The 15,237-nt window shown below is 42.6% G+C and overlaps 1 protein-coding gene across 1 annotated transcript in view; it reads left to right on the top strand.

Moving 5' to 3' along the window:
- The first annotated feature begins 1,384 nt into the window (after nt 1–1,384).
- The window catches only part of arhgap32b (Rho GTPase activating protein 32b), an 82,722-nt gene continuing 68,869 nt past the window's right edge, over nt 1,385–15,237 (top strand). Inside the window, exons 1-2 of the mRNA XM_071205454.1 lie at nt 1,385–1,404; nt 4,667–4,787. Coding sequence (XP_071061555.1) covers nt 4,693–4,787 — 95 coding nt within the window. The 5' untranslated portion in view covers nt 1,385–1,404; nt 4,667–4,692. The remainder of the gene's footprint in view (nt 1,405–4,666; nt 4,788–15,237) is intronic.

Here is a 15,237-nt window from a genome sequence, read left to right on the forward strand (position 1 = left end):
TGGTAAATCTTATTTCAAGGTTTAAGGACTCATTCATGGACAGTCGGGTCCGTCTGTGTCAGTTCTCTGGTGTCAGCTTGGTGTGTCCGGGCCTTTAGAGGATGATACGATGTGTGGTGCCCTGGATGACTGCTTGTCATTGAATACAACTTAGCATTGATACTGTTTTGGATGAAAAAAAAAAGCCTATGATTATTAGTTTTAAACTATAAGAAAAAGGTTGTCACCAAATATTTCTTATGTCGTCTTTGACACTTACAAATAAAGATTTCTTAGTGGCCTTTTTACTTTTATTAAAAAGACAGGAGAGGGAGGAAACGACATGCAGCAAAAACACAATCTTGGATTCTAATATGAACAACAGTAACTCTGCCATCCTGGTGAGAATAAGGGATGTTTACTGTGAGACTATTCAGACTGTATTTTTAATCTCTTCAGAGCTCAGTCTCTGTCCTCTCAAGGTCGGCCATTTTATGGCTTTTCTGCTGCATCAGCCTGCCTTACCCTGCATGCCTGGCATATTCAAACTCACTTCCTCTTATTCTGCACACGCTTAAAAAAACAAACAAATTGGAAGGGGATTTCCACACAGATAGCATATGCTTTCAGGTACTAGCACACACACACACTCACTCTGTCACATTGGTTTAGCTGGTGGCCTTCCTGTTAGTGTGTGATTTAGGGCCAGGAGTTTACAGTAGCCCAGGACATGAGATGAATCTCAACATGTACTCTGTGTCCACAGCACACGCTCGCATCACAACCCTCACGTGTTTGTAGCGGTCGAAATGCCATGCAATGTTGTTGTCGGTCAATATGATGTTGGTTAAAATAAAGTAATCTATGAGTGTATACAGCCTCATTAGATGATCATCTTTCCACCTCGATTCACTTGCAGCCAGGTTGTCTGGATGTTCTTAGTTAGTTAACGCTCAAAACAGGGTGACCTATTTGTTTCTGAGGGAGGCTTTTTCAGCGGTCAAGGCCAGTATTATCAGGGATGCAAAAGGTGACAAGGATCCGATCCCCCGACCCCACAGAATATGAGGAATAACAGGATGTTAGCCGTCAGAACAACTAAAGCAGCAGTTAATAATAACAAACATTAAAGAGTCACATCTAATAGAAATATATAAAAGCATTTATTTTAATTGTGTAGCAGTCAGTTTATTATTTTGGCAGCACTGTTGAGCATTTTGAAAATGTATTTCCATGCCTCTGTGCAAGGCTTAGTCTTTCTATCTGTATAGCCAGTGGTGTAAAGTAACTAAGTTCATCAACTCAACAAGTAGCTACTATACTTGGGTACACTTTTGAGATACTTCAATGTTTTGCTACTTTGTTATTCTTCTCCTCTACAGTTCAGAGGTACATGGTGTACGTTTCCTCCACTACAGTTCAGAGGTACATGGTGTACTTTTACTCCACTACATGTATTTAATACCTTTAGTTACTCTACAGATGTGGATGGATGATGTGAAATCTAATCAAGTGTTAAATCAGACTTTAGTTCCACCTGGAGTAAATCCACCAGCTACCCTGCAGTCTACAAAGTCATTCAGACTAGCTGCACCTTCACCAGCTTTGAGAACACTTTCATGATCAATCATTATAAAACATATCATATATATTATTCTGAGATCGATCAATCTGCACAGTGACTACTTTTACTGTCGCTACTTTCACTATATTTTGATGATAATAATTTTCTACTTTTAATTGAGGATCATTTTGAATGCAGGACTTTTACTGTATAGAGTATTTCTACACTCTGGTACTTCTCCTTTTACTCAAGTACAAGATCTGAGTACTTCTACTTTTACTCAAGTACAAGATCTGAGTACTTCTACTTTTACTCAAGTAGCCTACAAGACCTGAGTACTTCTACTTTTATTCAAGTACAAGATCTTAGTACTTCTACTTTTACTCTAGTACAAGATCTGTGTGCTTCTACTTTTACTCAAGTACCAGACCTGAGTACTTCTACTTTTACTCAAGTACAAGATCTGAGTACTTCTACTTTTACTCTAGTACAAGATCTGAGTGCTTCTATTACTCAATATCTATACTTACCACCTCTGTTTATAGCCTATGAAAAAAACTATTAGAAAACAAAGGCTAAAGCTAACGTTAGCAGATAGTGACAATGTATGCTAGTTAGCTAGTTAGCTCAACGATTCCTTAAATAATATTGCGACAGAAAAGCTTTTCAGTGCACATCACGCTCTGCCGCTCCGACAGGGAGCTCTGCTCTGAACACCTGAGCGGCCGTTCTAACAGCTGTTCACCAGCGGTCCAGTCTGTGCCACAGTGACTCCGGACCACACAGTTAATATTAACGAACGCACCCGTAGGTAATGTAGCTGCTGAAGCTAGACCCTCATCGCCGAGCAGCAGAGCCTTACATCCATGAGCAGAGCCGACAGGCAGGAAGACTCGAGCACACAGCTCGCGCTTCATTATAATATATAAAAAAAGAACACCATGCGTGTCATGATGGCACATAACAGTTCGCGGCCACAGATTACTCCGGGTCCCAGACCCCCCCATACCCCAAACATATTTTTATTGCAGATCTACATGAATCACACAAACGACCTATTTTGGATTCAAAACGGCGAATTTCGCCTAAAGGTGACAAGTTTGCATCCCTGATTATATGCGAGGAAAGCTTCATACTGCCCTTGATCCCTGAAGCCTTTTAAGTACAAAAAACTTTCTCGAACATGTGAACTAACTTCAGCAACTTAAAGAAATTCTTGTTACAGAAAAGTAAAAACTAAGAGTAATTAAGAAAATGTGTAATTCTTATTGACTACTATTATAGATAGTATGAATATGGTGTTAATTTGCGCACCATAGAGAGCCCTGGGGAAAACATATGCCCAGCAAGTCTTTGTCAGATGTACAAGCAGCTGCTTCTGTGTGGCCTATAAGGATCCTTCCTCCCTCACCCCCTCCCATCGTCCCTCCATCTCTCTCGTCTTGGCATCATCCTCCTGGGATTACGGTGCATAGCCAGTGACTGCAACAGAAAAACAGGCTGTACGGACTTCCTCTCCTCCAGACTTTTATTGGGTCATTCCTGCTGTGTTCCTGTCTGCTGAAAACATTACATTTAAATGTAATTGGGAGGTTGTCATCTGATTGGTCATATTATTGCAATAGCACCAGAGTGGTAGTTATCTGCTGTGATTATGGGTACACTGAATACACTGGCGATAGTCCCAAATTCATCTTAATCAGTTTCAAGAATGCATGTTCTCTGTGAAAATAATTACATTGGAATAACGGTAGATGACATCACGAGAAGGGAATGCTACGGTCCTCTCGTTGTTTTTAAGAAACCTTATTTTGTTTTCACTGTTTGCCGGTGAGAAAAGCAAATGGTTGTAATTTGCTGGGGTACTGTCCTTTTGAAATGGTAAACAGGCACTTTAAGAGCTGAAATGATTACATTATTAATTGTATAGATTATGGACAGAAAAAAAAACCTAAAGCAACTTTGCTATTTCTTTTCCTAAAGAAAAAGTTGGTAAGCATTCTAAGCAAAGTCGTCCACCCCCCCCCCACGACATGCTGGTTGACTGGAAGACTGTTTAGCAGACCCTTGCTCTGTAAGCAGTCTGGACAGTGGGGGACTGAGGTCTTGGACTCACCAACTGTATGTCTGACTTTTACTTTAAGATATGGTACGATATAATTACATTCGTTTGGCACCCCTTACTGCAACTTCTATTATGTAAATATAAACTATATACATTAAAATACTAGTCATTTAACAGTGTGTTTCGGATGTGTGTCATTGTGTTGCATTTATAGTAAATGGTCAATGGGCTGCCTTTTATATAGTTCTTTACAACCATAAAAATACATTACTTTTGTAGTATTCACCCATTCATACGCATTCATACGGACGCAATGGCTGCCATACCTGATCAGGGAGACTCACATTCACAGACTGTTGGCCGCTCCCTTAGCATGTTTTAGGTGAGGATCAAACCTACGATTCTCTGATTGGAGGACGACCATCTTCCTCCTGAGCATCAGCCGCCCGTTATACTTCGTTGGGGAATTTGCTATAAATGTTTATTGAAATCGAACATACTTGAAAACTGCATTGAGCTTCTCTTGTTCGTATGAAAGCTGTCACTAAGTCGGTGAATGTGTGGACACAGTGCTGCTGTAGAGAATAATGAAATATGATATTTCAAATAAAACATGGACTGGCTTAAATATTATTCGGTTGATATTCTGTTTTGAAATAGAGAGCTCCTAGAGCACAGTCATCAGAGGACACCAGTGCAGCCAATGTTGCTGTCGCACTGCATTCACACTGGAACGTGTGAGCCAGAATCTCCATGTGTTAACACCAAGTGAAATCCTGCTTTGCAAAGCTCCATCAGCATGACTTTTTTGATCTACAAACAACTAATGATTTTCTTTCTCTCCCTGTTCTCTCATCCTGCTCACATGCCAATATTCCCGTTCATTTTCCACCTCATTCCTGTCTCCTCTCTTAATATTCCCCACTGTTTTCCCTCGTCATCCTCCCTATATCCTCTACATGTAATTTCTTGAATCTCATTTGTATTTCTCCCTCCCGCTCTAACTCTCCACATCCTCCTCCTCCTCCTCCTCCCCTCCCTCTCTGCTCCTCTGGCAGGCAGCTCATTGCAGTGAGTCAGTATCATGGAGGCAGGCGGCGGGGCTGCCGCAGCGGTGGGGAGTGCAGCACTAGGACTGCTGGGAGCCACGACCACGTCCAGCCATGACATCTTGGACAGGTAAGAGCACAGGACGAGGCTGCCACACACCTTCAGGAACAGACCGCCCCCTCCCCGTTCACCATCACAGTGGAGAAGAGAGGAGGAAGAGTATGTGTTTGTGGAGAGAGGGACCACACCTCAGGTCGTAGTTTGGTGAGCATGCTAGTTTGTTTATAGTCAGAGTAGGGGGCATGGAGCAAATGATAGTGTGTGTGTGTGTGCCTGCCTGTGTACATCGTGTTATGCTCTCTGAGTGTGTGTCTTCCTCTGTATAATAACTCTCACTGTATGTGAGGTAAATGATCACAATGAACTGGTTTTGACAGTTGGGGAATCTGGTATGTGCGTAGTGTGTTATGATGATGGGGGGGGGGGGGTTACTTGGCTTCCTCTATGCCTCAAGGAGAAATGACACCAGGGAATGCGCATGCAGGAGAGGAGGCATCGGTAGATGTGCCTGAGCCCTATAGTTGAGCCGATAGGGTGAGTTTGCACAGTCACCATCCCACCCCCTATTTAACCCCCACCCACCCTATCAGACCATAGCAACTGGGAGAAAGCCATCGCTAAGCGTCACTGCTGAAAACCCCTCATTCAGACTTCCTTTAGTGACGGAGCCGGTTATGAACCCCTGCCTGCACCGAGGCTGTATCAGCTTTCAGAGAGTTACGTCAGCGCTACAGCCCACATGCCCATGCACTCATTCCTCACACACACCCTCAAGCATGCACATTCACAAAAACACAGATGGACTTGTATCCAATACAGACACACGCTTCACAAGATGTTTTAGGACAAATATTGCTGTCACATATGCAGGCAATGATCGCACGCACAACAAACAGCCCTTCATCTTAAATATCATATAACTACAGCTGGAACACTATGTCAATAACTCCTCTCCAACTCTTCTCCTTTTGACACAGTTTAGAATCAGACTTGGAAACTAAGGCTGTGACTCATTTGTAGGGTTGCAACATTCCGGGAATTTTCAAAGATGGAAACTTTCCACGGGAATGTATGGGAATAAACTGGGAATTTGCTAAATTGAAGGTTGGCTCTTCATAGGGAACTTAAATATAGTTGGGGAAAGTATATTTTAGCATAATCTTGACCAAAACAAACAGATGCCATTCAAGTACACTTGAATATCCATGCCATAGCACACTGCTTACTGCATGGCTATTGAGACCACACAAAGGTTCGCAACAGGCTCACACATGTGAGAGTGGAAAAACTGGTTGGCATTCGGGCAGACCTTAGGGTCTCTGAGCCGGACACAGAGCATCCTCAACAGGCTGGACAGTGACACAGAAGAGGAAGACTCAGAGTGTGATGTTGATGAGGCCCAGGAAGAGCCCGTTGACTGAAAGGGTTTAGCCAAAATGCAGAGGATCGCTTGAAGGAAGATGTGCATGTGTAATGGGACTTTGTGGAGGGAGAAGGGCTCTTTGCATTTCACATTCAGAATGGGACTTTGTGGGTATTTTTGGATGGGGGGTTCATTTTTGTTCATTTTTTAATGAGTGGGGTTGGGGGGGATGAGTAACGTTTAACTCAACATTCCTGTTTTCGTTCTTCAATGAAACAAATAATTGTTCAATAAAATAATTAAAACTTGTTCTACTAAAAAAAAAAAACTTTTTTAAATCTGTTGAAATGTCATGTTTTTTTGTTTAATTTTGCATCGAATATTTCCAAAATTCCCCAGGTTAACTTCCCATGTAAACTTTCCGGAAATGTACCAGAAACTTTCCGCCCCTTTGCAACCCTACTCATTTGGTCACCTCATTACTGTTTCTGTTAGTCACCACTCAAATCCTGACTCCCCCAGCCTTCCCTGAAACACTGAAATATACCAAACATCCTGCATATAGTGCTGGATTAATCTGAGTGTGTGTCTTTGGGTGTACTCCGTTATCTTATGTGGAGATGGGAAGGGGGGATTACAGTTAAGGCTGCTCAGCCCTTCAATCAATCAATCAATCAATCAATCAATCAATCAATCAATCAATCAATCAATCAATCAATGTGTATTTATATAGCCCAATATCACAAATGTTACATTTGTCTCAGTGGTCTTCACAGTTTGTACAGAATATCAGTATGACAATACGACACCCTCTGTCCTTAGACCCTCTGTCCTTAGACCCTCTGTCCTAGACCCTCACATCGTACAAGGAAACACTTCCAGAGAAAACCCAGTTTAAAGGGAACATGGGAGAAACCTCAGGGAGAGCAACAGAGGAGGGATCCCTCTCCCAGGACGGACAGACGTGCAATAGATGCCGTGTGTAAATTGAAAAGATAATACATTTGCAACATAGGTAGACCAAATGTTTGGAAATACATGTGTGTATAATAGGAAGATGAATCCACGAGGATGTCAGCCATCCTGTGGGGGCCATCAGGGAAGTAGTATGATGAGTCAGGCAGGAGCACAGTGATGGGTTCAGCCACGACTCGAAATCCAGGACTCAGGATGCAGGACTCAGGAACACAGCATCAGGATCAGCCACGACTCAGGATCCCGGCGTAGATAGACACCAAAAACAAAATTGGGGGAAGCTGGGTTATTTGGAACATGAGAGAGTACTCATGTAGTTCTACACAGAGAGAAGGAAGAAGTAAGGTCCCCCCCAACAGTCTAAGCATATAGCAGCAAGACTAGCTGCTATATATATATATATATATATATATATATATATATAGCTATATAGCTAACTATAAGCTTTATCAAAAAGGAAGGTCTTAAGCGCACTCGGATAGGGTGTCTGCCGCCCGAACACAAACTGGAAGCTGATTCCACCAATGTGGAGCTTGATAAGAAAGGCTCTGGCTCCCATTGTACTTTTAGAGACTCTAGGAACAACCAACAACCCTGCATTCTTGGAATGCAATGCCCAAGGACAGTAGGGTATAATGAGTTCTTTAAGGTAAGATGGCGACTGCCCATTAAGGGCTTTGTTGGCGATCCTGTGTTCTATAGGGGAGCCTTCCACCTGCCCTGTGTATCTCCCCCCCCCAGTCCTGAACTGTCTCTGAATCCTGAAACCGGGTTACCATGGCAGCAGCAGCTTAGCATACATTAGACAGCAGTCCAACATACTACAGTGAGGGGAAAGTGAATAGAGAAAGAGATATGTAATGTTTGGCCAGGGCTAGTGCATTATAAAAGTTGCCCGGCGAGTCCTGTTGGATCAGAGGATCAGCAGCCAGGAGGACAGGACTTTACTCAGGAGGTGAACCAGCGAAAGAGAATATAAATGCTGTTAAATCCTATACTGGTTGTGATTTAGTCAGACAGATGAGTGGACAGCAGAGCAGTACTCAGCAGGAGGAGGCCCATGTCTGCAGCCAAGCTCTCATAAATCTGTAACAAAATACATCACAAAGCCACTGGGTTGAGGTACGCACAGGGGGGCGTTCCATGGTCTTGTACAGTACAATTTAACAATTTTAAGTGGAGTTTTGAGTAAAAAATGTTGAAGTATGCAAGGAAAGTTGTGCTCTTTATTTAACTAGGTTAGTTTCTTAAGACTAAAAGCTGAATCTAAGACAATAACACGGGGGGGGTGGTGGCATGGGGATATATATTTTGTAAATCCTCTGGAGCAGAGAGGAGCTGTGGATTATTGTTATTGATTAATGCATCAGTGTTTCTTAGGGTCTAAAAAACACTAAACTCACAATTTAAAATGAAAGCGTTCAGTTTATTTAATAAAAGAGCACATGTTCAATGTGAAAAGTGACAGTAGATATAGATTAGTTGCAATTTAGTCCTATATATATATATATATAAATAATATATCATTTTAAAAAAAAAGAATTTTTTATTTAATTTTTTAAACACCTTGAATTTCAGGGGGGGCGTGGGGCTCCGTTGGCGGGGCTCCGTTGGCGGGGCTCCGTTGGCGGGGCTCCGTTGGCGGGGCGCAGCGCCCCTCCAAGACAATGGTAGGGGAAACACTGATGTTAACATCTTAGAATCAAGGAACAGAAATAGTAAACTTGTTATTTCAACCTTGTATCATAAGTTCACCATTTGCATAACAAAAGTGTAAAAACAAGTTATTATAAAGCAAGAACTAAAGGTAAATATTGGTAATCATTCTGTTTTTTTGTTTGAGCCAGCTACTTCATATACTGCATGTGTATAACGGAGAGCAGTTTTTTTTGTGTAGAGCCATAGAGCATGGAGATGTACACAATGCCATCCTTCACTGCTGATGGCTGACTGTCACTGTCCAGTGAGTACCCTGGCCACGTCCGCATCCACACTAGCGTGCGTGAGAAAGAAAGCACTGTGCTATCATTTTAAACGCAATTATAAACGTGAATGGGAAACACTCAATTCTGGAGAAAGAGCGTCAAGATTGATAAGATGACAGAATGACAGGTCCAGTTTTCAGGCTCGGTGCTCAGCACTCGGTTAGAGCGGAGAGACAGACGTGGAGCTTACTTAGCAGGAGTATTAATTATTCAATTATATATATATATATATATATATATAGGAACATCGTCACAGTTTGATCAGTTAAAATGTCAGCCCCTTTAGCCTAAAGCAGTCGTATAGGAATACTATTCTTTGCTATGTTGTCGAATGCCAATTTAATAGACAATGCTCTACTACTATATGTATTTCTGTACATTTGTATCAGGCTCAGAGGAATATTTATGAAGCCATCCTTTAGTCTGGCATGGATGGCTGGCTGAGCTGTAGAGCTGGTTTAAGCAACTGATGTACCGCACGCAGTATGCCAGATCAGATTGCTTGGAAAAAGTTTCCAATTGCAAGATTATACCAGTCTATTAAGCTAATGGTGTATATATCTGGATGGAAAACCTTATTGAAAACAAAAATAGATAGTCAATTTACTCCTGTCTTGTCTGCTACGCCATATGCAGGGAAGACTAACTGCCTCAGTGTGATGGGAGCTAAACTGTTGGCTGACGGCAGAGACTTTTCCAGTGGATCAGATCCTGAACATGCATGCAGGGAGATCCAGTGCACTGCCTACTAATAGCTTATCTATGTATTTGTTGCTTTCTCCTTGTTGCTTTCAGAGGCCTTTCCTTTGCAATGCTGATGCAGCGTGTGGAGGGTTCACAATACATTCGTTGCAATGATTTACTTAGGATGGAAAACACTATACTGAGATTAGTTAAACTGATTTACTCAGACTTTCTAAACCTGTTCTCTTGGGTAAGATACCTCTTAAGCCCTACGGACCCTGTTCCGGGGCTGAAATCGACTGGTTGGCGACTACTGGGTTAATACAACGTTGGTCCACAACGTAGGACGTAGTATTTCTACAAAAACGCCTCTGAAATTGTAAGATCCCTATATTTTTTTTCACCATTCATTCCAATGGCTGGCGTCTATGTCACGCGATCTTCACATTTGTTGGAGTCCGTCAGGACCGAGGGCCGGAGCAGCTCATTTGCTTTACAGAATATTACACCCGGAAGTAAGTATTCTCTCCGCTTCGCTTGACAAACCCCGTGATAGTCCTCAAGCTCTGTTACCTCATTCACACCAACGCAACTCCGGTTCAAGCTCCGTGCTAGAGCTTTTCAGGTTCAGAACCGGTTCTTCGGTTTAGCTCCGGCTCTTTTCACACTGCCCAGAGTCCGACTGGTGCTGCGTCATTGCGTCATCGTTTGCGTCATGACGTAACCGTTTGCGTGCCTGCTTCATAAAGCCAAACTGCACTCCATCGTTGTGTACAAACTGGATAAAACGCCGGCTTTTTGTTGTTGTTCAGGAGTTGATCCCGCCCCTGCCCCTGCCCCCGCCTCGACGTAAGCGTGACGTATGTGGTGCTTTTGCTCTGGCCAGACAATTTTTTGGTGCTCGAAATGAACCGGATTCCGGAGCCACACACACACACACACACACACACACACACACACACACACACACACACACACACACACACACACACACACACACACACACACACACACACACACACACACACACACACACACACACACACACACACACACACACACACACACACAAAAAAATCCTCAGGCCAGCAGGCCACTTAACAGGCCAGGCCATCGGGAAACCTCCCGGTCCTCCCGATGGCCAGTCCGGGCCTGTTTCCGGGCCTTAAGACAAGGTAAAGTAAAGTACTATTAGAATGAAGCAACCAAAACTGCTAATGCAATAAAAGGGCAAAGTTATTACACAAAGTCGAGGGCTTTCTCACAGCAGAATCACAGTTCAGACAGCGACAGTTAGATTTCAGTCTTTCAGTTCCCTCATTCGGTATCTCTTTCATCACACCAGTGCCATGATATTATCTGGAGGATACTATTGGTGGTTCTAGAAGTGGCAAATATCCATGTGTGTTCAGTCCAGCACAGAAACATGGTATGTTTTTGAGAGTTTCTCTCATAAACAATACTCACTGCCATCCAAACTGGAAGCACTCGTTGCCTGGCTTTGGCTAGTTTATTCATTTCTTGCCTCAGAAATAGATTTGTGCCGTTATTAGGTTTCAGCTGTCAACTGTTTGTTACAAATAAAAGCTTCTTATGCGACTGTCTATAATCATGTTGGCTTTCCGCTGCCATTTTGAAATCATTGGCTGCATATTGTCTTGTTGGTTAACCGCTAAGTGTAGGTTTAAGAGGGTTGGCTTTTTGTCAGAAATTTAGTTTTTCTAATTTAGCATCCCTAGAACATAGCATGTAAGTAGATGTGGAGGGGGAAGGAGGAGAAACAGTTTAAAGGCGGTTCATTTCAATACCTTCTTGTAACACACCTAAGGAAAATGTAGGAATATTATTTTATATTTTTGGAAATGTGCTCTTTTGTAAGTGACCTACATAGCTACAACGATCAGCAGATAAGCAGAGGGAATGTACTTTAAACGAGGAGAAATGGCTAGTCTAGTTCTGTCCAAAGTAAAAAATGCAGTGCTGTAGCATTTTCCTTTGAGAGGGATCAAGTTGCTCCTGGTGACTCTGCCTCAGTGGATCTTGCCATAGAGGAACTGTGACATTGGTTTGCAGCTTTCTGGAGTGTACCTTATCTACCATCAATCCTGATGTGAGTAGAAAGTAAAGATTTCTGTTTGGGGTTGAGCATATGTTGGCATTCAGTGGCAAGGAAGACTAATAGCAGAGACGAAAGAAAGTGTTGGCTGATTTAAAATCATGTTATTTGAAATGGAAGCTTCTCTGTCTTGCTTCTTACCGAGATGGAAAGAGAAGCATTTTACTCAGCATGATAGGAACTATCGAAGTCTAAGGGATGTTCTTCCACCTCTCTGTTTGTCCTCTTATCTATGAGCAACAGTTTCCATGTTTGTTCCAGCCACCTAATATGCAATAAAAAGAATGGAATTTGCCTCTTGAAAGTACATACCATTTCTAAAAGGATGTCACTAAGCCTGAAAAGCCAGTATATCAATAGAAACTACATTTTAATATGACAAATGAGTCCTATTATCACTTGATAATGTCTTTGATTTGAATGGAAACCTGTCGATTGTAACACAGCTAAAGCAAGACACTGAGCAATGTCCAAGCGTGTGCACTGCATACAGCTTAGAAACATTTGAAAAGGGCAAATGTTCCAAACTAAATGGGAAAGTTATTTGTGTGTGCTTATGTGGGTTAGCTGGAAAGCAGGCGAAAGTGCATCTTAACAAAGATTAAAGAAAGGTTTTCTGGCAGCTGTGTTTGGAGCAGGTGCTGAAAGAAGTAGTTCCTTTCTCCTTACATGCCTCCAAACCAAGGAATGCTGGGAATGCACCACACTTCGAAACAGAAGGTGATACTAGAGAGGAGAAAGCACTGTGTTGGCCTTTATCTCTGGAAGTGGCTCAGTAGCTCTCCAGTCTCCGTGGGTGAGCGGTGCGTACAGCGTGTCATTGTGGCTGTGGGATGTCAGTCAGTGGCCCAGGGAGGCATTTCCTATCACTTAACACCAGACAGCTTTCTTATAGTATACATTTGTGTCTCAATTCTGTTGCATGTAAAATGGGACATTTCAAGCAGTCATTTTCAACCACTCTGAGAGATGGTCAGGTCACATTAACATCATCTACAAAGGAAACACCCATCACTTCAAAACAATAACACAGACCATCTTGTTTGCGTAAACAAACAAAAGATGTCCCACAATTCATTCCATGCCAAATATCCCCTTCATGGAGTTATTATAAATCACCCGCATGTTGAGTCCAAGTGATAAATGTTGTTCTCCACCCCCTTGTAAATATTTAGTGCATTATTGGCTTGCAAGCATATTATTTAAGCCTGGAGTGACAGCCTTTGTTGACCTTCCAAACACTGATGCATGGATGTTGATATCAATCTTGAATGATAGTTTGATGGTAAATGATGAAGCCCTAATTATAGCTCACAGGGGGTAGGTGTGGGATTCTCACAACATTTTGATTTGTGTGTCACGTAAAGAGTAAAAAACATTTGTTTATAGTTTATCTGTTGTAGCACTTTATTTGCCCTCATGTATCTTCATCCTGACCTGGTCATTTCTAATCTCATGTAAAGGACCTTTTGGATTTGAAAGAATGCATTTCATTTTCTTAGATAACCAAGTTAAACTTAAAGTGACACGAGGGTCCACTGGCACTCCTTTTCACCTATTTGAACAGATAAAGTTGGATAATGCTTTTTGTATCTGTTAAAAGTCTTTCACAAAATTGTGAGCGTAGATGATTGGCATAATGTGACTGAATGATGAAATAAGATCAGTGAGCAGAAACTTAGGCGAAGTAAAGAGAATGGCTGTTTACTGAACTTTTCTTTCCTGCATCTTGGCTCGGATGTTCTGGCCCTTAACTCCAATTATATCAATGCAGATATTTGTTTTTAGCATTTTCTGTAGCACTGTCGTCTGCAGCGGCACCGCGCTACATCCGCGCTACATCCTCCCCAAACGGAGATCTGTTGCTCTCTCGATTCCCTCTGTAGTCTTTTCAACTTTATTACACACATCAAGCGTCATTCAGGATGACAGTTAAAAATAAATCTTGAGAGAGTGTGTGTTTCTCAATGTCGAGTAAAGCTGCTCCAGAGCCACTATTTCAAGCATATTACGTCATCGGGTGCCGCCGAAGGATTGTTGCAATGTCCAGCATACTTGGAATTCTACCGAGCCCTGCGTACTTCGTAGCGAGACATTTCGAGGCTGCACATGTGTAGACTCCGCGGTCTTCTAATCCCCACAATGCTTTGCGCACGGACCAATTTCCCCAAATCTGTGGCGGAAAATGTAAGGCCGGGCCTCTCATATGATGCACACATGCTCGCCTGTTCCACTCTTCATTTTCCGAATGCCAGGAAGTATTCTTGCCTCGCTTCTGAAGCAAGTGACTCGGAAGACATGTGCTACCAAGCAAGCGTACTCGACATTGAGAAACACCCAGAGTGTGTGTGTGGGTGTTTCTCAATGTCGAGGAAGGCTGCTCCAGAGCCACTATTTCAAGCATACTAAGTCATCGAGTCCCGCCGAAGGACTGTTACAATATCCAGCATACTTGGAATTCTACCGAGGCCGGCGTACTTCGTCGCGTGAAATTCGAGGCTGCACATGTGTAGACTCCACGGTCTTAAAATCCCCACAATGCTTTGCGCACGGACCAATTTCCAAATGTTTGGCGGAAATGGCCAAAATGAAAGTAAATTCATACCTGATTTACTGGTATGCTGCTTTCCTCACTAGTAGAGAGCAACTTGTGAAGGTTAACAAAACCCTGTCATCTGCCATCACAACCAATGGAGGTGCCCCCCCTCCAGGGCTGCGTGAGTTCAGCTGTGCTCTTTACTCTCTACACTGATGATTGTCGTACCAACACACCAAATTTTACAGTACTGCAATACTTCCTGGTACACATGTTTTTCAGCAGCTTTAAAATCAAAACTGCTCCACCTGTTAAAACATCTGCTCAAAGATTGTTGGTCAACCCGGTCAGAGACTCTATGACTCAGCCTATCATAACAACCTAGTGAGGCTGTCCAACAACATCATCTCCGACCCACACCATGTTCTGAACAGTGAATATGAACTGCTACCATCTAATGGGAGATACAGGGTCCCACCATTCAATAAAGTCAGACTGAAGCACTCCTTTGTGCATCAGTCAATCCTCACAGTAAACACAGAGTTAATCCCAGATCCAATTTACGCTGAAGGCTCTTTGAGCAGCTTTTCTCTCACTGATTGTGCTGTTATGTTAAATGTTTGTTGTTTGTGTTTCATGTAATTGTGTCTGGATATTTGTCTGTTGATGTTGACATGGAGCTGCATGTGCTACCAAGCAAGCGTCTTCGACATTGAGAAAGTGTGTGTGTGTGTGTGTGTGTGTGTGTGTGTGTGTGTGTGTGTGTGTGCTCGCGCGGTGAAAGCTGCAATGCAAATCTGTTTTTCTATCCCTGTTGTTGCTGCTCTCTGGATACAGTGGCAGTCTTTGAAGTTGATGAG

This window comes from Pseudochaenichthys georgianus, chromosome 14 (assembly GCF_902827115.2).
Source record: "Pseudochaenichthys georgianus chromosome 14, fPseGeo1.2, whole genome shotgun sequence".
In the NCBI taxonomy this organism is placed as follows: Eukaryota; Metazoa; Chordata; class Actinopteri; order Perciformes; family Channichthyidae; genus Pseudochaenichthys; species Pseudochaenichthys georgianus.